Source organism: Protopterus annectens, chromosome 2.part1 (genome assembly GCF_019279795.1).
Source record: "Protopterus annectens isolate FY-2018-M chromosome 2.part1, PAN1.0, whole genome shotgun sequence".
Taxonomy (NCBI): domain Eukaryota; kingdom Metazoa; phylum Chordata; order Ceratodontiformes; family Protopteridae; genus Protopterus; species Protopterus annectens.
In genome coordinates, this window is record NC_056729.1 from 1,703,683,152 (window position 1) to 1,703,708,230 (window position 25,079).

At 39.3% G+C, this 25,079-nt stretch overlaps 1 protein-coding gene across 2 annotated transcripts in view; it reads left to right on the plus strand.

The window, feature by feature from the left end:
- The window catches only part of CENPS (centromere protein S), a 769,124-nt gene that overhangs the window by 356,545 nt on the left and 387,500 nt on the right, over positions 1-25,079 (plus strand). For both annotated transcript variants that reach the window (XM_044063150.1, XM_044063149.1), the window contains exon 3: positions 21,038-21,071. In XM_044063150.1, the coding sequence (XP_043919085.1) occupies positions 21,038-21,071 (34 nt within the window). The remainder of the gene's footprint in view (positions 1-21,037; positions 21,072-25,079) is intronic.

Here is a 25,079-nt window from a genome sequence, read left to right on the forward strand (position 1 = left end):
GGGGTCAGAACTGAACTCTTGCGCTCCCAGTCTGACTGGGACCCTCTCTGTGAGACTGAACACTGTTTGTACTTGAGTCATTGGGTCCTTGTACATAGCCTGCACTAATTCTCTTTCAGAGACTTCAGACCACAGCAGAACTGCCCAAATCAGCTTTCTTGGGACCTTGTCATCTGCTTTCTCCAAGTCTAGTAACACCCAGATAGACACTTTCTCATCCTTACTTTTTTCTCAACTATCTGTCTCAGTGCAAATATTGGGTCGATTGTGCTGCATCCTGATCTGAATCTGTACTGCTCATCTCCCATCATACTTTCTGCTGCTCTGCGTATTCATTTATTAGTCACCCTGCCCAGAACTGTCATGCAATGTGACAGGAGTTTGATACTTCTGTACTGCCCACAGTTGTTTTGGCACTAGTATGCTTATTCTCCTCTCATCCGGTGTAAATACTGCTATGAGTACCCTCAGGAGCCATTTTTCTCGTATCTCACCCAACATCTTGATCATATCTGCTGTGACTTTATCTGAGCCTTCTGCTTTCCCTGACTTCATTTTTCTTAGTACTGTTCTTACATCTAGGGATGGCTCCATCTCTTCTCTCTCCAGTTGTAAGCTGTATCTGGGGCTGTACAGCTTCTCTGGGGTTTCTTCACTCAGAAGTTGCTGAAAGTACTCCTTCCATCTTCCTTTGATTTCCTTTGCACTGGTAAGCTGGTTGTTGCGGGCATCCATTATGAAGGGTGTCTGACGATCTTCATATTTCTGTCTTTGCCTTGCAAGCTGATAGAGTTTCTTTGTGCCATCTGCCAAGTCACTTTCCAGAAGCTGGTAAGATACCTTGTTCTTTGCTATTGCAATCCCTGTCTTAGCCCCTTTGTTAACCAACCAGTATTCCTTCTTAACCTGGTCTGTTTTTTTTTTCTGTCTTCCACTTTTTCCTTCATTTTTTTCTTTTTCTTTGGAAGACTTGCTGGACTTATGTAACTTATTTCCATACCTGGTTCAGCTACATATCTGTTCTGCACATACTCTGTATTGAGGTGCTGCTATTCTTCACCTCTCTACCGCTTTCCTATTCTTCCTGAGGTACTAGAGCCCTGAGTAATTAATTTAACTCTTGTGCTTTCTCTCCAGTCAGCTTCCAGATCTTCAGCCCTAGTCACTGTTGACCTTAGTGCCATCACTGAACATTGCTTGCAGCTGACTGTGGCAACCAGTGGTTTATGCTGTGGGCTGACTGATTCACTAGGGATACACTCACTGATTCTACCCCATTGCCCTTTCTTTAGTAGGAGGAAGTGTACCTGAGTTGCATGTTAGTCACTCTTGTATGTGATCTTGTGACTGTCTCTCTTGCTGAAGCATGTGTTGGCCACCATCGAGCCATTTGCCAGAAAGAAATCTAGAATGGCTTCTCTTTCTTTATACCTGTTGCCACACCCATGTGGACCAGGGCAGTCTTCATATTCTCTCCTGTCTGTCCTGATATGTCCATTTAGGTCATTTATTATCAACACTAATTCTTGTTGTCTTGCTTTATCTAGTAGGTCCAAGCAATGGCTGTCTGACTGCACTCTTTTCCTTAGTGTCACAGCCCTGCTGTGGGGCATAGGCAGATATCTTGAATAGTGCCCCATCCTTACATTGTAGTTTCAAAGTCAAATCAAGTCAGGCAAACACAAACCAAGAAGATGTAGAAGTAGGGTGACTTCACCAAAGAGACGGAGCCTTGATTGTATGAAAAACATTTTATATCCCAAACACACGTAGAAAACCACGATTAGATAACATAAACCACAAACAGGATGCACAGACAGTCTCCAAAACTCCAGCAATATAAAACGTTAAAATATGTAGAAACAAGAAGTTAAGCGCTTTAGTCAAGTATCTGACTGAGTCACTTTGCCACATTCTTATAGCTCTCCTGTTTGACTTCCCACTTGAAGAAGGGAATAAGACCTCTAGCCTGTGTAGTGTAAATCATTAAATCATCATCACCAGCCCCTTTTTACCTATTTTCTACATGGAGTCTGGGTATTGTGTTAACTGTCACAATCTCTCTCGGTGCAGTGCCACACACTCCTGCCTTCTTCAGCACTCATGCCTGATTGTCGCAGATCTTTCACACACTCCATCCACCTCTTTGCTGGATGTCCTCGTTTCCTCTTACCTTCTTCCTGTCTTTCCCAAATCTTCTTCACCAGATTGCCTTCTGCTTTCCTGCACATGTCCGAGCCACCATAATCGGCTCTCTTTGATCTTTTCTGCAATTGGAGCTACTTTGCCTTCTGCTCTTATGTCCTCATTTCTTCGTCTGTTCCACAGTGTGCAACCTACCACCCTTCTCAGGCACTTCATTTCCATCACCTCTAGCTACTTCATCTGATCTGCCTTTACTGCCCATGTTTCTGTACCATACAGTAGTATTGGTCACACCACTGTTTTGTACACCTTACGTTTCAGCTTCTTTGGCATTCTTCTTTCTTAGACTTCACCTGAGACTCTATGCCAGTTGGCTGCAGCCATGGGTGCCCGCAGGCAGGTGCAAGGGGCTGCACTTGCACCCCCTTGGAACAGGCTGACTGGTAGATTCATTTTCTTTAAATTACAAAAAAAGTTTTTTGCATTCTTCTTTAAAAATGGCAGAACTGTCTGCAAGCAGCCTTTTGCACTGGATCTGTTGAGCGATCTCAGAGTTATTATATTTAATTAGCAAGACGAGTGGGGGAGGGACAAAAACTGCAGTTCTGCTGGTCTGGTCACATCACATCTGTGTGTGCAGGCATCCTGTTCTTCCTGTCCGCCGACCCGCGCTAATTTGAAATTGCGTCTTCCTGTCCCCCACGTCATGGAGAATTTACATGGACAGTGCTGCACGGACGTTTTGAAGTAAGGGAATTTATACAAAGCACAGATCACAAACGTGAAGTAAGTGTGCGTAAGGGAATTGGGAACTTAGTATGCTTAGCTGCACAAAAGTAGGTGTAGATGTCTGTGTGTGTAACGGAATTGGGAATTTTTGTGGCAGCCATTCTCTTCCTGCGTCCTGTCAGCACTGTTGCTAGGTGCGGTGCTGAGATGGGACAGTCGCTGCACACTTGGGGTTATTTTGGTAGTGGCTGAGGTGATTCGTGTATAGAGACTATTTTCCTGCAGAGCTCAGGGGGTCTTTGCTAGTTTTCTTGCAGCAGAATAACAGTGCAGAGCTGTTCCACGTTTGCTGGGTTTGAATTTACATGTCAGAGTGGGGGTGGCTGCAGGCATACAGTATGCTAGCGATGCTGTTGCTGATCTCCTGTGTAATGCTAGGTCTTGCTTTTTGCTTTGTCTACAATAGCTAGACAGTTAGACTGTGCATATGTATCACTTGAGATCCAATGAGAAAATGCTAGTCGTCATGTTGTACTTCCGTATTGACAGCTTGGTAAAGGAGGTTCGAGTTAGACAACTGTATGTTGTGACTGTGACTTTAGGAGGTTGATATCCAGCAGCAGGCCAGTAGGGGAAGATAAGGAAAGCTGTATATTGAACTAAGGTGATGAGATGATCTGCACAAACTTTGACATTCCACTTTTAATAATTGAAAAAACAATTTAATAATGGAAGATACGGCATCTGTGGGCCTTTACAGAAGGTTGTACCACAGAACATGTGTATGTTGTGTGTGAAAAACAGTTGTAAACAGAAGCAGTAAAGGTAGCTTCCTGTAAACAACTTTAAAATAAGTAGTCTGTGAAACTATTTTATTCTGTTATGAAGGTGCTTCTGCTTGTAGTCATGGTCCTAAAAAATTATACTGTTGAATGCAGAATAAGTTGAAGGCATGCTTTTGTATTTGTAAGGTAGCAGTGTATGTGGTGGTAACAGAACATCAATGCTTATAGAAGCAGGAACACATTTTTTGCTGTAAAATAGGGTGGTTATAGATGTGATATTCATTAAGTACATTTTTCATAGCAGCTAGGTGTAACAGGAAGTATATGTTCACTTCAGTGTGTAACAGGAAGTATATTTTCACTTCAGTGTGTAACAGGAAGTATATGTTCACTTCAGTGCGTAGAAAGGAGTGCTCATTTTTAAATTAGATGTGCAGGTAGGGGTATAAGGTTGTGAGTACAGGATGGAAGTTGTTGGTTTGCACCTGCTGTAATCCCAAGTCACAATATCTGCGATTAGGTGATGTATATTATTATTTTATGATGCGTCCTGCCGGTGTCATGGCCAATAACCTAAAGCGAAGCTTGTTTATAATGTGTGTGTTACTGTGCTTGTAGAAGTTACCCAAAATACATTAGTTTGTAAAGTGGCACTTAGTTGTAAATGAAGAAACTTTTTTGTGTTCTGGATTAGATGGCTGACTTGATAGCCTGCAGCAAATATTTAGGTTTAAAATGTTTTTAAATTAGGATTGAGTAGTGGACCTAATGCTAGAGGGTGGCAGAGCAGGATGGAACTAGCAGAGGTTTGCTCAGTCATGATTTGTCAGTCAGGAGATTATGTTGAGGCATTATTTGTGGATGTCAGCAGTGGGTCATGCATGTGAAAGCACGTGCACTAATATTGCTGCAGAAGAAGCACTCTCGTCCTTTGTAGTGTAGCTGTGCTTTGGGACCAGGCACCACCACTCACCTCCCACCCCCAGGAGATATCAGATGTCTGCAGTAAGCCCAAGACAAAAAGTTCAAAAACTGATGAGTTTGAACATTAGTTTTATAGCATTTTCTACAGCCAAGTATATCACAATGAGAAATTAAAATTATGAGATTCTGTGATGTGTGAGAGCTCTGAATATCCTGCATGGTGTTATGTGGTGCGACCTACTAGCAGAAAATCATGCTGTTAATGTACACCTACTTACTAGTTGATCAACATTTTGGGCTGAGATGGATAATTATAAGCTTGCAGTCTTTGATAGTTTATGGAGTTTCAAAGACATACTAGTGAAATACCAAAAGAGCACAAACTGAAACCAAGAAAAAACGTCCAATGGTGCTAAAAAACTTGCACTAAATACATGGCTGATGCTTAGAAACTTGTTTTAAAAGTTGAGCGCTTTTGTTCTATACATTCAAAGGAACTTCATCAGAACTCAGAAAAGTTTGAGTGTCAGCAGTGTATATATACTGTTGTTTTTTTTAGCATGATTGAACGTTTTCTTAGTTTCAGTTTCAAATATGTATTTTATGTTAGTAGTTGATGCATTTTTTTGAAATAGGTAGAGTTGCAAAATGGTTTATCTGTTCAATTAATATAGTGCTAATACATGTCCTGCAAATGTGTACTGAAGTTAAGTAAAACTTAATGTAAAATGGTATGTATGTGTCTCATTAATAATTTTTGATGCTAACCACCATCGCTTACCTTTGGAGCTTTTATAAACTTCCCATGTGACTTGAAATTAAATGTTATCTTTAGATGGCTTCCTTGTTTTTGTAAATGGTAGCCTATTGAGTACAAATGGAAAATAGGACCATATATTTATTTAAATTTTGGAATTCACTATGGAAACTATTTTGCTAACTTAAGTAAACCAAGTGCACAGACGTGAAGTAAGTGTGTGTAAGGGAATTGGGAATTTAGTATGCTTAGCTGCACAGAAGTAGGTGTGTCCGTGTGCGTTAGTAGTAGGTAGGTCTGTATGTGTGTGCGTATGTGTAAGTAAGAGGGGGGTAGGAGTGTGTGTAAGAGGGGGTCATACCTCGCAATTATCCAGATTTTTGCCTCCTATTTTCAGTCTGTTTCTCATAAAATTGTGCTTTTTCTGACAAATCACTGAGAAAATAATGGCAGACATTTGAGTTTTAGACTTCATATCCTCAGAAAATGCATACTAATGCAAACAGTGTTGTTCTATCCACTTTCTAAGGAGGTAGGAATATAGGAGTGTCATACCTTTCACGTCTTCATACCCTTCAGAAAAATAAATTCTAACACAAATCCTGTTATTCTAGCAACTTTCTAAATGTGTTCCTAGTTTTGCACCTTTGTCCCCAAGATTATAACAGGCTTTAAAATACAGAAATAAAGTCCTTGACTCTGGATGAAGTAACCAGCGATAATGAAGAAGCAGTAAGTAAAATAAAACTCACTGGATATACATGGCACGTAACTATTTAGAAAAAATGTGAGCGCTTTCGCAGAGTCCTCTCTGCTTCATCAGACGTCTGATGAAGCAGAGAGGACTCTGCGAAAGCGCTCACATTTGTTTCTAAATAAAGAGTTACGTGCCGTGTGTATCCAGCAAGTTTTATTTTAATTATAACAGACTTTGTCCAGATGTCTTGTGCTAAGAGATTGAGAGGTAGAGTGTGTGTGTGTGTGTGTGTGTGTGTGTGTGTGTGTGTGTGTGTGTGTGTGTGTGTGTGTGTGTGTGTGTGTGTGTGTGTGTGTGTAATAGGGAGGTAGCATACCCCTCAGCTGTCCAGGTTTTTGCAGAATGTCCAGATTTTTGCCCCATATTCCTCCTAAAAAGGATTGAAGTTGCTAAATAATGAAAGACATTTCTGTTTTAGACGTCATATCATTTAGAAAAATGCATACTAACACAAATCATGTTACTCTTGCAATTTTCTAAGTTTATGAGAGCCATATTTGTAATCTGTCCCTATTTATTTTAGGCTTTGTCCAGATTTCTTGCACTAAGGTTGAGGCCTTGAGGGGTGTGGTGGGTTTATGTGCATGAGAGAGAGAGAGAGAGAGAGAGAGAGAAAGTGAAATGCACAAGTTAGAGTTAGCAGGTGGAATTTATTTTCAAGGAACTGTGAGCTTTAAGGGAAGCGAAGTTTACTGCTGCTCATGCTAAGTCTATTTACAATGTGCAACTGTTTTGTTTAGCAAATGGTATCTCTATTGTGGTATAAAGTTTTAAAGCTGTGTTAGTAGCACCACAGGTAGAATACTTGCATCTTAATGTAGAGGGCTCGTGGTTCTATTCCTACAGCATGTACATTTGTATTTTAAGGGGGCAGAGTGCTGCAGTCCTGAGGATGTCCTCATTTGGATGAGATGCCTAGTAACTATGAACCTGTTTTTCAGCTTGCCATCCATTTTCTATTGCAGTATACCAGCTTACCATTTTTTTAATTTAACATAGGCAATTTATTCTTTGACGGCAGCAGGCACTGAATTTGTAGATGAAACACTGAAATATACAGTTGTTTTCTAGCAACAACCTCTTTATTAGTTTCAAGTAAACCAAAAACGCTAGGAGGGTGAATGTGGGATAAACGCAGCTCGTCCAAACAAATTGCAAAATGTAGTGAAGCACTGAGACCAAAACTTCTCATTAAGGCATCGACAATTTATTCAGTAAAATCCACACACGACTACATAAGAGTTAAGCGCTTTCAACTGCAAGCCAGTCTTCTTCAGAACGAAAAAACAGTGTTAGATGTGGAACATTTATACTGTAATGCCTGCGGTTGGAAATAACCGCGCCAAAAACCTTTTGAAATATTTAAAGTGGCAGCACCATTTTCCAAAAAGCAAATAAAACAGCTATTAGCGTAAACCATCATCTTGTACTTAAAACACTTAAAACACATAAAACACATAACAACACTAACTTGTGAAGGTGCAATAAGAATTCATAATAAAAGTTCATAATAAATAATGCTATATTTGCTTCTATAATATTCAAAAGATTGCAAACTAACTAATATTAATGTGATGCTTTAAATATACTAAATGTATACAAGATCTAACCATTAAAAATCGAAAAATAATGTTATTATATCCCAATACATGCATAAAAATATATTGATGGACGTAAAGTGCAATGTGAACTATAATATAATAAATATAAATATATAAATAGTCATATATAAATATAAAAAATAACCTTCGTATGCATATTAAAATTAGATTTAGAGTATGAATATAATATGAATATAATAACTATATGTGTGTGTGATATTATTATAAATATATACATATATAAATATATAAATATATAAATAATTTATACATAAAGATTAAAACTTGTGTACTAGTAAATATCATGTATTATTATATATTATTATATCAATAAGTAATTGGGCCAAGTGTATATAACACCTTACCTAGTCTCATCAATTATGTTCTAAATAGTCATAAACAATTAAAAAATATATTACAATATGAACTGTAATTCAATGAAATAATATTTAATCACTTATGAGAAAAGGCTTAATGCTAATGAAATCATTAAGGCCTGGAAATCTTGTAGCATCGGTTTTGATTTGCCATACACTTTCTTTCAATGCTAATTGATTCTTCCAATTTCCTTCTTGCATATCTATTTGATCAATAATGGCAAATGTAAAACTGTGCCCCTCACCTTTATCTATAATATGTCTGTAGAGGGCATTTTTTGTGTCCATTTTGCGTATTTTGTAATAATGTTCATAAATACGCTTTTTGATTACCCTTTCCGTTTTTCCTATATAATATGCCTTGCATGCTTTGCAACTGGCGATATAAACCACTTGTTTACTATTACAGTTGCCTCTCAAACATCTAATCACTGTGTGGTTTATATCTTCCAATATTATTTTTTCTGCTTCATTGATATAACAGCATTGTCGGCATGTTCCACATTTTGTACTTCCACCCTTTCGTTTCACTACTGAACAATTCTTTATTTCTGTGTATTCCAACATTCTCTTAATATTGGGCGCCACCTTATATACTATTCTAGGTGCATTTCCTACCTTAACATTCAAATTGTTGGAAATAATAACATCCCAATGTCTATTTAAAATTGCTTTAACATAATGCACATATGGAGAATATGTAAGGGCACAAACTCTGTTAAAATTGTGTTGTAACTCCTTTACCTTACTAGTACTATCTAAATACTGGGCACCTAATAATGGTTTATATTTTTTGTCCCACTGAGATATAACATACTGTGAGGTACGTTTAACCATTCGAACCGGGTAATCCCTCTCACTAAACATTTTACATAATATTTTAATATCTTCTTTCATAATATCCAAACTAGAAGACATTCTTGCTATTCTAATACATTGTCCTTTGACAATGTTTTTAAATGTATAAGGGGGATGATTGCTACTGTATGCAATGTAATCATTCGAATACGTGGGTTTCCTATATATTTTAGAGGCAAAACCCGTATCCGTATGCCAGACAAATGTATCCAAATACGCTATTCCTTTACTACTGTAATTGAAAGTAAATTTTAAAAATTCAGTAGTACTGTTAAGGAAATCAATAAACTCACATATCTCAGATTCTGAACCCTTCCATAACACAAATAAATCGTCCAAAAATCTTGCATAAAGTTCAATTTTATCATAAAATCTACTTTTAAATAGGTGTTCTGTTTCCCATTCCAGCATGACCATGTTAGCAAATATAGGGGCACAAGATGCTCCCATGGCCACACCAGTTTGCTGTCTAAAATATTCACCCTGAAACGTGATGTAATTGTGATCCAGGACTAAAGACATAAGTTCGGTAACTACACAGATTTTGTCCCAACTAAATCCCGAAAACTTTCTAAGGCAGTTGGTAAAAAATTCTAGCCCTATATTTTTAGGAATACAAGTAAACAAATCAACCACATCAATAGTGATGAAAATGTAGTCCTTATTCCATTTATCTGCACTGAGTTGGCTTAGGAAACTCCATGAGTCCTTCATGATGTGTGGTACAGCATTATATATGTGTTTAGTCCAGGTATCGATCAGAACACCTATATTAAATGTTTTTGATCTCGAACCTGACACTATAGGTCTATATGGTGGGTCTTCCACTGATTTGTGAATTTTAGGTATCCCAATGATCTTAGCAAGTACCGGATAATCTGTTCTTATAAACGTATATATGTCATTACTTATCCTGTTGTCAATCATATATTCTTCTATTATAAGATCTATTCTTCTATGACCAATGTTAACTTCGTTTAGGGAAATTACCTCATAATTTCCAGATTCATATAACCAATTATGCATTTTTGAGTTGTAATCAGTGGTGTAACTAACAACAATGCCTCCGCCTTTATCAGGCTTCATAATACGAATGTCTTTATTACCTATTATGTGATGTAAGCAGCTCCTTTCTTTTTTAGTGAGATTATCCTGCCTATAGCATTCTTTATGACTATCTTTAGAAATATCATTCTTTAGCCAGTAAACATCTTTACTAACCATCTGTTCATAGCAATGTATGTGGGGATGGTTGGGCGGTACAAATGTACTTTTCTTTTTTAGCTTATTATGTTCACATACAGGAGTATCTGGCGCTTTATCATCAAAATGCATCGCCAGGTTGAGCCTCCTACAATACAGTTTGATTTCTTTTATGGTATCAACTATATTCAAACCTATGGTATGAACAAATTTCATTCCTTTGCTCATTAAACTGATGAACTCGTTCTCTGTAGGAACATCAGTATAGTTATACACCTTAAAACCATTGTGTATTGTCATAATCTGATGTGTTATTTCATTCATATCAACACTGTCAGGAATTCTTACTTGTAACTTGTTGTTATTTAAACTTTTATCATCTACTGTATCACTATTGCTGCTTAAGGTTTTCTCACTTCTTACTATAGATCTATGAAGCTGCGGAGCTCTTAATGGTGGTACTTTAATAATTGCTGTCTCATTTATTTCCACCTGTTGAATTGATTTCTTTGTTTCGGAGCTGGAAAGAATCTGCCCCCCCGAAAATTTTCTTCGAATCTAGCACTCCTTGGTCTCTCACTATAACTTGTAATTCGATCTCTGGTATCCAACTTCCTATCAGTAGGCCATATATAGGCACGATCTTGCTCATAAACTTCCATGTCCCTCAATAATTTCCTATTTTTTCTCTCATATATGCCCTTTGCTTTCTCTTGTGCATCACTAAATTGTTTATTATATAAATCTTTCCATTTATTAAAATCAGGATGCTGGATAATTGCATTATTCATACTCTCTAATTCATTAGTCATTGAACTCATCTTTTCATCTTTATATTTAATTAATGTTTTTATATATGTGAATCCAAAATTGTCAAATAGTTGATTAAACTCACTTTTCATTTCTTTGCTATAATTAATACCTAAGGGGAGTTTAAAAAATCTAATACCCTTGGGTACCAACTTCATGCTTAGACATCGAGACAAATAAGCGATATCCAATTTGGTATTTTTATATGATAAAAGCTTCTTGCCAAAATTATAGATCATATCTCTCACCGAGCTCTGTTTAAAATTATGTACATAAAAATTAACATTTGTTTCACCATTCACATTATGTAAAAATTCATACTCATCACATAAAAATTTGTCCATCAAACAATCTGAAGCATCATCATTAATACTGTTGTTACATAAAATGTGTTTTTGTCCATGTTTATTATGTCTATAAACATTGTCAGTCTCTGTTCTTAAATGAGGACTTGACATTTGAGGTAATTGTGAAACAGTACCTTTTTGTCCATAGTTGTATCGTCGTTTAACATTACCATATGGTTTAATAAATTGTTTGTCCTTAGGTCTAGCTCCCAGGTTCTCCGGTGGGTTTTTACGAAAGCTGAAGTCAAATGTATGGTCATTCCCTGGGGAATCACAAAATTGTCCGTTTCTACTGAACTGCCCTTCATGGCTCAATGGAGAGCGCATTATATCCTGTACTGGATCACATTGAACACTAGGCAATTCGATGCACACACCAGGGTTATCTACTTCAGTTTCCTGCAGGATAGCAGGAAAAACGCGCTCCGGTGTGTCATGAAATGTTAAGTCAGTTGTAATCTCTTGTACAAGAATACAATCTGTATGGAAACCTTCTTACGTTCGGAAAGTAATTCCATAACCAAAGAAGTCAATTTGGAAATGTCCTTTTGTAAAGCCGTAACATCGGCTCTGAGGTTACCAATAACTTTACCCGACAGTAAAGCTCCGTTCTCTATGTCCGACAATAAAGCTGGCGTTTCTCCCGCACTGCCTGCCATGGCGCCACAAAGAACCAGATGCAGAAGTCAAGCCACAACCACAAGTAAACCAAAAACGCTAGGAGGGTGAATGTGGGATAAACGCAGAGCCGATGTTCCGAACGTAAGAAGGTTTCCATACAGGGTGAGAACAATACTGTTTTAGCCGCTAATCCTCCAGCGGCTATCCGCAAAACTGATGAGGCATACTGTATTTGCCAAACTTAATGATGTGCAGTGTTCTGAATTTATTCAACAACAAGATTGTATTCTTGTACAAGAGATTACAACTGACTTAACATTTCATGACACACCGGAGCGCGTTTTTCCTGCTATCCTGCAGGAAACTGAAGTAGATAACCCTGGTGTGTGCATCGAATTGCCTAGTGTTCAATGTGATCCAGTACAGGATATAATGCGCTCTCCATTGAGCCATGAAGGGCAGTTCAGTAGAAACGGACAATTTTGTGATTCCCCAGGGAATGACCATACATTTGACTTCAGCTTTCGTAAAAACCCACCGGAGAAGCTGGGAGCTAGACCTAAGGACAAACAATTTATTAAACCATATGGTAATGTTAAACGACGATACAACTATGGACAAAAAGGTACTGTTTCACAATTACCTCAAATGTCAAGTCCTCATTTAAGAACAGAGACTGACAATGTTTATAGACATAATAAACATGGACAAAAACACATTTTATGTAACAACAGTATTAATGATGATGCTTCAGATTGTTTGATGGACAAATTTTTATGTGATGAGTATGAATTTTTACATAATGTGAATGGTGAAACAAATGTTAATTTTTATGTAAATAATTTTAAACAGAGCTCGGTGAGAGATATGATCTATAATTTTGGCAAGAAGCTTTTATCATATAAAAATACCAAATTGGATATCGCTTATTTGTCTCGATGTCTAAGCATGAAGTTGGTACCCAAGGGTATTAGATTTTTTAAACTCCCCTTAGGTATTAATTATAGCAAAGAAATGAAAAGTGAGTTTAATCAACTATTTGACAGTTTTGGATTCACATATATAAAAACATTAATTAAATATAATGATGAAAAGATGAGTTCAATGACTAATGAATTAGAGAGTATGAATAATGCAATTATCCAGCATCCTGATTTTAATAAATGGAAAGATTTATATAATAAACAATTTAGTGATGCACAAGAGAAAGCAAAGGGCATATATGAGAGAAAAAATAGGAAATTATTGAGGGACATGGAAGTTTATGAGCAAGATCGTGCCTATATATGGCCTACTGATAGGAAGTTGGATACCAGAGATCGAATTACAAGTTATAGTGAGAGACCAAGGAGTGCTAGATTCGAAGAAAATTTTCGGGGGGGGCAGATTCTTTCCAGCTCCGAAACAAAGAAGTCAATTCAACAGGTGGAAATAAATGAGACAGCAATTATTAAAGTACCACCATTAAGAGCTCCGCAGCTTCATAGATCTATAGTAAGAAGTGAGAAAACCTTAAGCAGCAATAGTGATACAGTAGATGATAAAAGTTTAAATAACAACAAGTTACAAGTAAGAATTCCTGACAGTGTTGATATGAATGAAATAACACATCAGATTATGACAATACACAATGGTTTTAAGGTGTATAACTATACTGATGTTCCTATAGAGAACGAGTTCATCAGTTTAATGAGCAAAGGAATGAAATTTGTTCCTACCATAGGTTTGAATATAGTTGATACCATAAAAGAAATCAAACTGTATTGTAGGAGGCTCAACCTGGCGATGCATTTTGATGATAAAGCGCCAGATACTCCTGTATGTGAACATAATAAGCTAAAAAAGAAAAGTACATTTGTACCGCCCAACCATCCCCACATACATTGCTATGAACAGATGGTTAGTAAAGATGTTTACTGGCTAAAGAATGATATTTCTAAAGATAGTCATAAAGAATGCTATAGGCAGGATAATCTCACTGAAAAAGAAAGGAGCTGCTTACATCACATAATAGGTAATAAAGACATTCGTATTATGAAGCCTGATAGCGGAGGCATTGTTGTTAGTTACACCACTGATTACAACTCAAAATGCATAATTGGTTATATGAATCTGGAAATTATGAGGTAATTTCCTAAACGGTTAACATTGGTCATAGAAGAATAGATCTTATAATAGAAGAATATATGATTGACAATAGGATAAGTAATGACATATATACGTTTATAAGAACAGATTATCCGGTACTTGCTAAGATCATTGGGATACCTAAAATTCACAAATCAGTGGAAGACCCACCATATAGACCTATAGTGTCAGGTTCGAGATCAAAAACATTTAATATAGGTGTTCTGATCGATACCTGGACTAAACACATATATAATGCTGTACCACACATCATGAAGGACTCATGGAGTTTCCTAAGCCAACTCAGTGCAGATAAATGGAATAAGGACTACATTTTCATCACTATTGATGTGGTTGATTTGTTTACTTGTATTCCTAAAAATATAGGGCTAGAATTTTTTACCAACAGCCTTAGAAAGTTTTCAGGATTTAGTTGGGACAAAATCTGTGTAGTTACCGAACTTATGTCTTTAGTCCTGGATCACAATTACATCACGTTTCAGGGTGAATATTTTAGACAGCAAACTGGTGTGGCCATGGGAGCATCTTGTGCCCCTATATTTGCTAACATGGTCATGCTGGAATGGGAAACAGAACACCTATTTAAAAGTAGATTTTATGATAAAATTGAACTTTATGCAAGATTTTTGGACAATTTATTTGTGTTATGGAAGGGTTCAGAATCTGAGATATGAGAGTTTATTGATTTCCTTAACAGTACTACTGAATTTTTAAAATTTACTTTCAATTACAGTAGTAAAGGAATAGCGTATTTGGATACATTTGTCTGGCATACGGATACGGGTTTTGCCTCTAAAATATATAGGAAACCCACGTATTCGAATGATTACATTGCATACAGTAGCAATCATCCCCCTTATACATTTAAAAACATTGTCAAAGGACAATGTATTAGAATAGCAAGAATGTCTTCTAGTTTGGATATTATGAAGGAAGATATTAAAATATTATGTAAAATGTTTGGTGAGAGGGATTACCCGGTTCGAATGGTTAAACGTACCTCACAGTATGTTATATCTCAGTGGGACAAAAAATATAAACCATTATTAGGTGCCCAGTATTTAGATAGTACTAGTAAGGTAAAGGAGTTACAACACAATTTTAATAGAGTTTGTGCCCTTACATATTCTCCATATGTGCATTATGTTAAAGCAATTTTAAATAGACATTGGGATGTTATTATTTCCAACAATTTGAATGTTAAGGTAGGAAATGCACCTAGAATAGTATATAAGGTGGCGCCCAATATTAAGAGAATGTTGGAATACACAGAAATAAAGAATTGTTCAGTAGTGAAACGAAAGGGTGGAAGTACAAAATGTGGAACATGCCGACAATGCTGTTATATCAATGAAGCAGAAAAAATAATATTGGAAGATATAAACCACACAGTGATTAGATGTTTGAGAGGCAACTGTAATAGTAAACAAGTGGTTTATATCGCCAGTTGCAAAGCATGCAAGGCATATTATATAGGAAAAACGGAAAGGGTAATCAAAAAGCGTATTTATGAACGTTATTACAAAATACGCAAAATGGACACAAAAAATGCCCTCTACAGACATATTATAGATAAAGGTGAGGGACACAGTTTTACATTTGCCATTATTGATCAAATAGATATGCAAGAAGGAAATTGGAAGAATCAATTAGCATTGAAAGAAAGTGTATGGCAAATCAAAACCGATGCTACAAGATTTCCAGGCCTTAACGATTTCATTAGCATTGAGCCTTTTCTCATAAGTGATTAAATATTATTTCATTGAATTACAGTTCATATTGTAATATATTTTTTAATTGTTTATGACTATTTAGAACATAATTGATGAGACTAGGTAAGGTGTTATATACACTTGGCCCAATTACTTATTGATATAATAATATATAATAATACATGATATTTACTAGTACACAAGTTTTAATCTTTATGTATAAATTATTTATATATTTATATATTTATATATGTATATATTTATAATAATATCACACACACATATAGTTATTATATTCATATTATATTCATACTCTAAATCTAATTTTAATATGCATACGAAGGTTATTTTTTAATATGTATATGTGGATTTATATTTATATATGATTATTTATATTTATTATATTATAGTTCACATTGCACTTTACATCCATCCATATATTTTTATGCATGTATTGGGATATAATAACATTATTTTTCGATTTTTAATGGTTAGATCTTGTATACATTTAGTATATTTAAAGCATCACATTAATATTAGTTAGTTTGCAATCTTTTGAATATTATAGAAGCAAATATAGCATTATTTATTATGAACTTTTATTATGAATTCTTATTGCACCTTCACAAGTTAGTGTTGTTATGTGTTTTATGTGTTTTAAGTGTTTTAAGTACAAGATGATGGTTTACGCTAATAGCTGTTTTATTTGCTTTTTGGAAAATGGTGCTGCCACTTTAAATATTTCAAAAGGTTTTTGGCGCGGTTATTTCCAACCGCAGGTATTACAGTATAAATGTTCCACATCTAACACTGTTTTTTAGTTCTGAAGAAGACTGGCTTGTGTTCCAGTTGAAAGCGCTTAACTCTTATGTAGTCGTGTGTGGATTTTACTGAATAAATTGTCGATGCCTTAATGAGAAGTTTTGGTCTCAGTGCTTCACTACATTTTGCAATTTGTTCGGACGAGCTGCGTTTATCCCACATTCACCCTCCTAGCGTTTTTGGTTTACTTGTGGTTGTGGTTTGACTTCTGCATCTGGTTCTTTATTAGTTTCAGATATCTTTAATGTGGACTTATTCAGATTACTTTTACTTCGGCAGAGATTATATTGACTGATATTGGTGGATTGTAATGAGTGGCCTTTTATGGTTGAAATGTTCTGAAATGGGCAGTTTGTCATTATTGGTTTGTACGTTTTGTTTCATTGCTTACTGGAAAAATGTTCAAAACTATAAATTTAAAATACACTCAAAGTGTTGCTGTATAATACAAGGGATATAATTCAATTGTATTATAATTAATACAATCAGGTGAATCAAAGAACTTTTGCATGGCCCTAACAAAGTGTGCAAGAAGCCTATTGCTTGAAAACAGCTCAAAGGTAAATAACCTGCCACTGGCCAGGTGCATTTTCTTTGAATGTTGGTTTCAATGCTGTTTCAGTGAATGTGAGTTTCAAAGGTAGAGAAGCTTTAATGCCAAGTCTGTATTGCTTTGTTTAGGTTTAGCAAATGTCTATCAGTGTTTGGGCTATAACGTTTGAAATAAAAGTTGTAAATTAAATCCAAATGTCTGTAATCATTGTAGAACTAAAGCATAAAACAGTATGTACACAGAGATTTGAACAGTGTCCACGGCAAATGGGGAGAAATAGCCAAGTAATGGGACACTGGAATGGCTGTGTGGGCAGGGCTGGGGATGGGTGGACATGGGCGGGGCTGTGTTGGCAGGGGGAAGCTGTGTGGGTGGGGCTCGGGGTTTGCACCCCCTTGCAAAAAATCCTGTGGGTTCCCTTGGCTGCAGCCCTCTGATTCTAGCTTTGACCTCTTCATTCAGACTTCCCATCTCTTCAACCACCCCTCCCAGATACTTAAAGCTATTTACCTGTTCCACTGTCTTCCCTTCTATCTCAGTTCTCAGTGTCTTCTGATTTCCCCAATTTGCTGCCATTATCACTGTCTTGTCTATGCTTAGTTTTATCCCATGTGTCTTCAGTTTTGCATTCCATTCCCTTATAAGTTGCTGAAGCTCTTGTTCAGAGTCTGCCTGTAATGCCACATATCTGCATACAGTAACTTTGTTGATCTGTCCCCTCCAACCTGTTTGCTAATGTAGTCCATCACCAGTATGAACAGCAGTAGGCTCAAAACTGAACCCTGGTGTGCACCCACTCCCAGTAGGAACCCCTCTGTGAGGCTGAACACTGTTCATACTTGAGTCATTGGGTCCTTGTACATAGCCTTCAATAATTCTGCCAGTGTTTCAGGACTTCGAACCACCACAGTACTGCCCAGATCAGCTTTCTTGGGACCTTGTCATATGATTTCTCCATGTCTAGGAATGCCCAGTTGGACTGTTTCCTCATCTCTAGCTTCTTCTTAACTGTCTATCTCACTGCAAACATTGGGTTATTTGTGCTGGATCCTGATCTGAATCTGAACTGCTCATCACCAATCTTACATTCTACTGCTCTGCATATCCATTTATCAATCACCCTCTCCAGAACTTTCATGCAATGTGATATGAGTTTGATGCCTCTGTACTACCCACAGTTGTGTATGTCCCCTTTGTTCTTGTACACTGGCATGAGTATGCTTATTCTCAGGTCATCTGGAATATGTCTTTCCCTCCACTCTGCTATGAGTATCCTCAGGAGCTATTTCTCCCCTATCTCACCCAGCATCTTTATAATATCTGCTGTAACCTCATGTCTGCCTGCTGCTTTCCCTGACTTCATTTTCCTTAGTGTTATTCTTACTTCTTCTAGGATGGGATCCTCTTCTTCTCTTATCGTAGGCTCTTTCTGGGGCAGTACAGCTTTTGGGGGGTTTTCTTCATTCAGAAGCTGCTGGAAATATTCCTTCCATCTGCCTTTGATGTCCTGTGGACTGGTGAGCAGGTTGTTGCTGGCATCACTTTATGAAAGGTGTCTGACTATCATCTTTATCTTTCTGTCTTTGCCTTGCAACCTGATATAGTTTCTTTGTACCATCTGCTGAGTCACGTTCCAGAAGCTGGTAGAATGCCTTAGATGCCCTTTTCATTGCTATTGCAACTCCTTTCTTAACTTCTTTGTTAGCCAACCAGTATTCCTTCCTAGCCTGGTCAGTCTTTTCTATCTCCCATTTTTTCCTACACTCCTCCTTTCTTTTGATCACTTCCTGGACTTCTGCATTCCCACCACCAGCTTTCCTTATGTACCTTATTTCCATACCTGGCTTGGCCACATATCTGTTCTGTAGTCCTCACACATGCTGTTTTGAGGCGCTGCCATACTTCTTCAACTCCACTTATTTCCTCCTCTTCTTGGGGTGCTAGAACCCTGAGTAATTCCTTGAACTGTTGTACTTTCTCTCCAGTCAACTTCCAGGTCTTCAGTCTGGTCTCTGTTGACCTTAGAGCCTTCTGTGACCACTGCTTGCAACTGATTGTGGCAACCAGTGGTTTATGCTGTGGGCCAACTGTTTCACTGAGAATGACTTTGCAATCATGGATTCTACCCCACTGCCTTTTCCTTACTAGGAGAAAGTCTACCTGAGTTTCATATTAGCTACTCTTGTATGTGATCTTGTGATGGTCTCTCTCTTTCTGAACCATGTATTGGCTACTGTGAAGCCATTTGCCAGGCACAAGTCTAGAAAGACTTCTCCTCCTTTATTCCTGTTGCCCCACCCATGTGGACCCAGGCAGTCCTCCTATCCTGTTGTCTGTCCAAATGTATGCATTCAAGTCACCCATTATCAACACCACTTCATGTTATCCTGCTTTATCTAGTAGGTCCTGAAACTGCTATCTGAATGCACTCTTTTTTTTTTTTTTTCCCCTCACTATCACAACCCTGTTGTGGGGCATAGGCTGTGATTGAGTACTGCTCGGTCATTACACTGGAGTCTGACTGCCATGAGTCTGTCACAATTTCTGATGTTATCCGTCACTGCCTAATGAAGCCTCTCTCTCACCACAATTCCCACACCATTCCTCTCTCTCACCACAATTCCCACACCATTTCTAGCCTGTCCCCATCTCGAGTAGTAGACTCTGGATCCCAAGCCAAGTGGCTTTGCTGCACTGCCCTGCCATCTTGTCTCTTGGATACATAGAATGTCCAGCCTCCTCTGTATCATCATGTCATCTACTTCCAAGCTACGTTCTCTCAGTGAACCTACTTTAAGTGTAGCAATTCGCAGTGCATGTTTGGCAGGTTGATTGGTTTTATGTCCAGCTTTTGCTCAAAAGAGCTATCCCAGGTAACCCAGCCTGGGCAACTAGACACCAATTGGCCAGTAGCTTATTGACACAGGGCTGCTGGGCTTTATGGTGGGCACACACTGGCCAATAGGGGCACATACACTCCTCCCACCATTAGCATGGGTCCCTGGCATAGGTTGGGTTCTGAACCGATTTATCACGGTTAACTACCCATGCCCATTTTGGTGGCATTAGTCAACATGACCGAATCACCTGGAGCCATATTTTACTCAGTCGAGTATCTAACCCTGCCAAGGCACGCAGTCTGTAATTCGTGTTCTCCTATCTTGAAGATACTGTGCACCACAGTAGATGCCAAAAGCGGTTGGTCTGTGCAACTCTTCCCCTATAGGGCACCATGTAGAGTCTTTGCTGCTGCCCACAGCTCCATTCTTTGGTGAGTTTTGAGATGGAAAAACTTAGCATGTTTTTTGAAGGGCATACATAGTTGACTAGTACTAAATAACAAAACCCACTGATGGCTGCCTAGCTGACAAATCCTCTAGGTCAACTTTTGGCCTCTACGAAGGGGGGATGAGTGCACCAGTTGGCAGAGGGGGGGCTGATGGTCAGCAGATGGTGGCGGTAGAAAAGCAACCAAAAAAAAAAAAATGTCCAGTTAGTCTGACCTCTGAGTTGGTATATGTGGACATAAAATGAAATCAGATTGAATGTTAACTAAAGCTGATACAATTATGAAGATTTATAATTCCATGAAGTAGCCTTAATTAGCAAAAACCACTCAGCAGCATTGATAAGATGGTGTTATTTATCATAACACTGTGTTAAAATGTGTATTGGTGATTTATTTAGTACCCTGTAAAACACTTCTAGTTTTTAAGTATTTGTCAATGCATCATCACGTGTTAATATACTATAGATGCAGCAATGTTTTTTGGTAATCGGCTAACTTTTACTTTGCGTTTGTAATGCTGTATTGAAAACTGTATTGAAAATTTCAGTGAGAAAACATTTCATTGTGTAAGTATAATATTTTTCTGCTTTCTTTTTCAGAGCAGTTTGCTAGGGACCTAGAAATGTTTGCAAGGTAAGATATTGAATGCAGAAGTAATTAAAAATTGTTTCTTTTCCAGAGCATTTTGCTAGAGACCAATAAATGTTTGCAGGATAAGAGTCAGAATGCAGAATGATTATGGAGGGCCTGCCCTAACTGCATCATAAAAAAGTAGCTTTCTCAGAACATGCCTTAGCAATTAATTTTAGCTATTTATTTAATTTGTTTGTTTATTTATTTGACTACTAATGCAGGTGATATCAGCTAGGACATGGAAAATCCCCTCTTTGATCTTCTACTCTGAGATCCCTGTCATTTGCCTGGCTTACTCGTTATGACCTGGAGTCCCACAAGTGGGGAGTTCTGTATGCATATAACTATATCTAACATATCTTATCATATCTGTCTGTCTGTCTATCTATCTATCTATCTATGTGTGTGTGTAAATAGACATAGACATTTAGCGATAGATAGATGTGTGTTTGTGTATGGGTTTCTTTAATTTTGGATGCAGGAGAGAACTGAACTTGTCTCTTTGCAGAACCCATGATGTGAAATTGTTCAATCTCGCCGTTTGTTCTTACACACGGGTTCGGAGCCGATCCTCGGCTCTGAGTCGGCCGCATCACCAGCTCCGCATCTTCGAGAAAGCTCGAGGCACAGTAATATCCCATGATCCTCAGGTGCTAACCCTCAGATCTAGTTTGCCGCTAGCAGTAGATCGCATATGAGAGGCTCAGGCCAGTATATTTTTCTATATTTTCTCAACTTATAGTTAGTTCTTAGTGTTTAAAATAGATTTTTTATAAGTAATATAGTGTACTAGTGTTATTTGAGAGTGTATTTTAGGTAGAATAGATAGTTTAACTTTTACTAGTTAAGGCCTGCGGTTTTTTCTGTCAGGATTGACAGTATTTTACATAGTCCTTGTAAATTGTTGCCTTAACTCTTTTTTCTTCTGTGTTTTGGATATTTCTATTATATACTAGGTTAGAGTTAAACTGTTGGTTTATTATTATTATTATTATAGACATTTAAATTTTACACACATATTTATATAGTGTGTTGTTTCTAAGTGTGCTGTGTTTTTGGACATATACTATATACATATATATTCAAAATGTCAGAGAAAGCCAAATCAGGCTTTAAGAGATGTCAGTGCGGACAGAAGATGTCCATTACTGATAACCACTCATCCTGCATCTGTCTTGGCCCTCTCCACTTGCAGGAAGACTGTTCCATTTGTCATTCCTTTAGTGGGAGGGTCATGCTGGAAAGACGCAGGAAGTTGTTGGACAGAGGGTTGCTTAAACCCGAATTTCAAGAGGCCCTGGACAAGGCTGAACAAGTGTCCAAGTCTTCGAAGGGGTCGAAGTCTTCAAGAGTGTTGGAGCCCAAGTCATCGGCTCCGAGCACCTCTTTCCAGATTCGGACGTCGGCTCCTATGACCTCGGTGCCAGGCGTCGAGCGCTTGTGTCTGATCGAGACTCAGGTCTTGGAGCCGTTGTCAGAGGTACCACCGCCTTCTATCCTTCGCTCTGTGACGGCTTCGGCCCTTTCGACCCGTTCTTCGAGGCCGCTTTCCAACTCTGATGTGGACCGAGTGGTACAGAAGCTAATGGAGAACTCGGCTCTGTCCAAATTAATCGAGGTTTCGTCCCAGCTGGTTTCAAAACTCGAGACTATTCCTGTCCCTTCGACACTTCCTCCTCCGAGACCCATTGAGTCATCAGAGCTAGGAATCGAAGAACCGATGATCGTAGAGCCTTCGGTGCCGAAGCCTCCAGTAGCGCTATCGGCCCCGTTGACCTCGACTCCTTCGGAACCAGCCGGAGAGTCTCCGAGCCGAAGATCTTTCCTGGGTTCTGGGGGGGGGACAGTCGAACCAAGATGTCGGTTCCGACTCTTCCCCTCGGTGCCTCGGCTCAGATCAGTTCGGATCCGTCCTCGGTGTCGGAGCCCATGGTTCCGATTCCAGAGAAATGACCACCATCTTCGGATCGGGTCGGATCCTCGGATCGGGGCACCGGTGCCTTCGACATCATGAGGAAGGTCTTGTCTGATCAGACACATACATCATCAGTCTCTTCTTCTCCTTCCCCAAAAGGCCCGCGTTCTGCTTCTGTGCCTTCAGTCCCTACCAGGCGTCGAGACCCAATGCCTCAGACAGCCCCACAGGGCGACCCTGGTTCCTCGGATGCATCCCCAGAAGCCCCCGCTGAGGATGTTCCAAGGAAACGATTGTGCAAGAGGAGGCACATTGATTCCCCCCAGGAATCTCTCACATCTGATACCGATTTGGATGAAGCAGAAGGGTCCCCACGTCCCCCTCTGAAGATGTCTCGTTTGCGGACATTTTGGAAATCCTGAAACAGAGGGGAGACTGGCATACCCTTACCCCTTCTGTGGATGAATCGGTCTTGCTGAAGGCATTTGGGGCTCAACCTTCTACCTCCTGGGTGACCCCGCCATTTGACGAACTCGTGGATTTAATAGCCCGGAGGGCTTGGGAAACGCCCGATACAGTGGAACCAGTCCCCCGCAAGCCAAACAAATACATGACGGTCCCCCAGGACAAACCTTACCTTACAAAAGGAGTTCCCGTGGATACTATGGTGGTGGCGGCGGACACTAAGAAGAAGATGTCTGAATCATCTTCCTCTGTCCATCCCCCTAATAAGGATTCCAGGACGATGGACAGGTATGGGAAGCGCGTATTTAGTTCTGCGACTTTTTCCATCCGATCGCTCAACTACCTTACACATTTCGCACGTTTACAGAGAGATCTCATTAAGGAACTGGGAGATACTCTCCAGGGAAACACAGATGCTGCTGTCGCCAAGAAAGTGACAGCGCAACTTTAACACCCTAAATTCCATAGTGAACTCGTCCATGAGGCTGATTTCATACGCAGCCGAAGGGTCGAGTAGAGCGGCAGCTTCAACGATCACCCTAAGGAGGCAATCCTGGTTGCGCTTATGCTCCTTTGCGGAAGCCTTCAAGTCTTCCTTTGCCAACGCCCCCTTTGATGGTGCCTCCTTGTTTGGGCCCAAAGTAAAGGAGACACTCACAAGGTGTGAGCAAGAAGGGAAGACCCTGTCTGCCGTAGGGGTCCGTTTTTCCTCCCCATCTAGACCCTACCCCATAGGGCAACGAGGCGGAAAAATTTGGTTCCGAAAGACTCAGGGATCTTTTCAGCCCACCCAAAGTGAGGCCCCGTCCAGAGGCAGAGGAGGGGGAAGAAATGGAAGATGCCGCCCAGCCGGCAGAGGGGGTCCGCAAAATCAGGGCGACAGAGATACTTTCTCTGGGTAGCCCTTCCAGCACTCCTGAGTGCAGGCCCGACTGTCTTACTCTGGAGGCAGTCGGTTGTCGCTTGGCGCTATACCCAGAGGCCTGGCTAAATCTTACATCAGATTCCTGGGTAAAAATCATAGTTACCAGAGGCTACAACATTCCATTCATCAGAATGCCACCCAACCCCAAAAAGCTCCCAGACGTTCCACCCAGTCTGCGAGACCAGGCAACCGTAGAGATAAGAAGGTTGCTCGAAAACAGAGTCATCCAACCAGTCCCGGCGGACCAAATAGGATCCGGAACTTACTCAAGGTTCTTTTTAGTTCCAAAGAAAACGGGACTGGAGGCCAATTTTGGACCTCAGCAAACTAAATGCCTTCGTGAAAAAGGAAAAGTTCCGGATGGTCACGCTACAGTCAATCCTTCCTTTTCTGCAGGAGGGTGACTGGATGTGCTCTATAGATCTCAAAGACGCATACTACCATATCAAGATGGCCAGGGCGTCCAGAGATCATCTGCGCTTCCGGCTGGGAGCCAGTCATTTCCAGTTTCGCGCTCTGCCCTTTGGTCTCACCTCAGCCCCCAGGGTGTTCACCAAATGCATGGCAGTAGTAGCGTCTCACCTGAGACGAAGGGGATTCCGGGTGTTTCCTTATCTAGACGACTGGCTCCTATCCACCACCACCGAGTATCGTCTTCTGCAAGCCAGGGATTACACCATCAGCCTCTGCTCCTCTCTAGGCA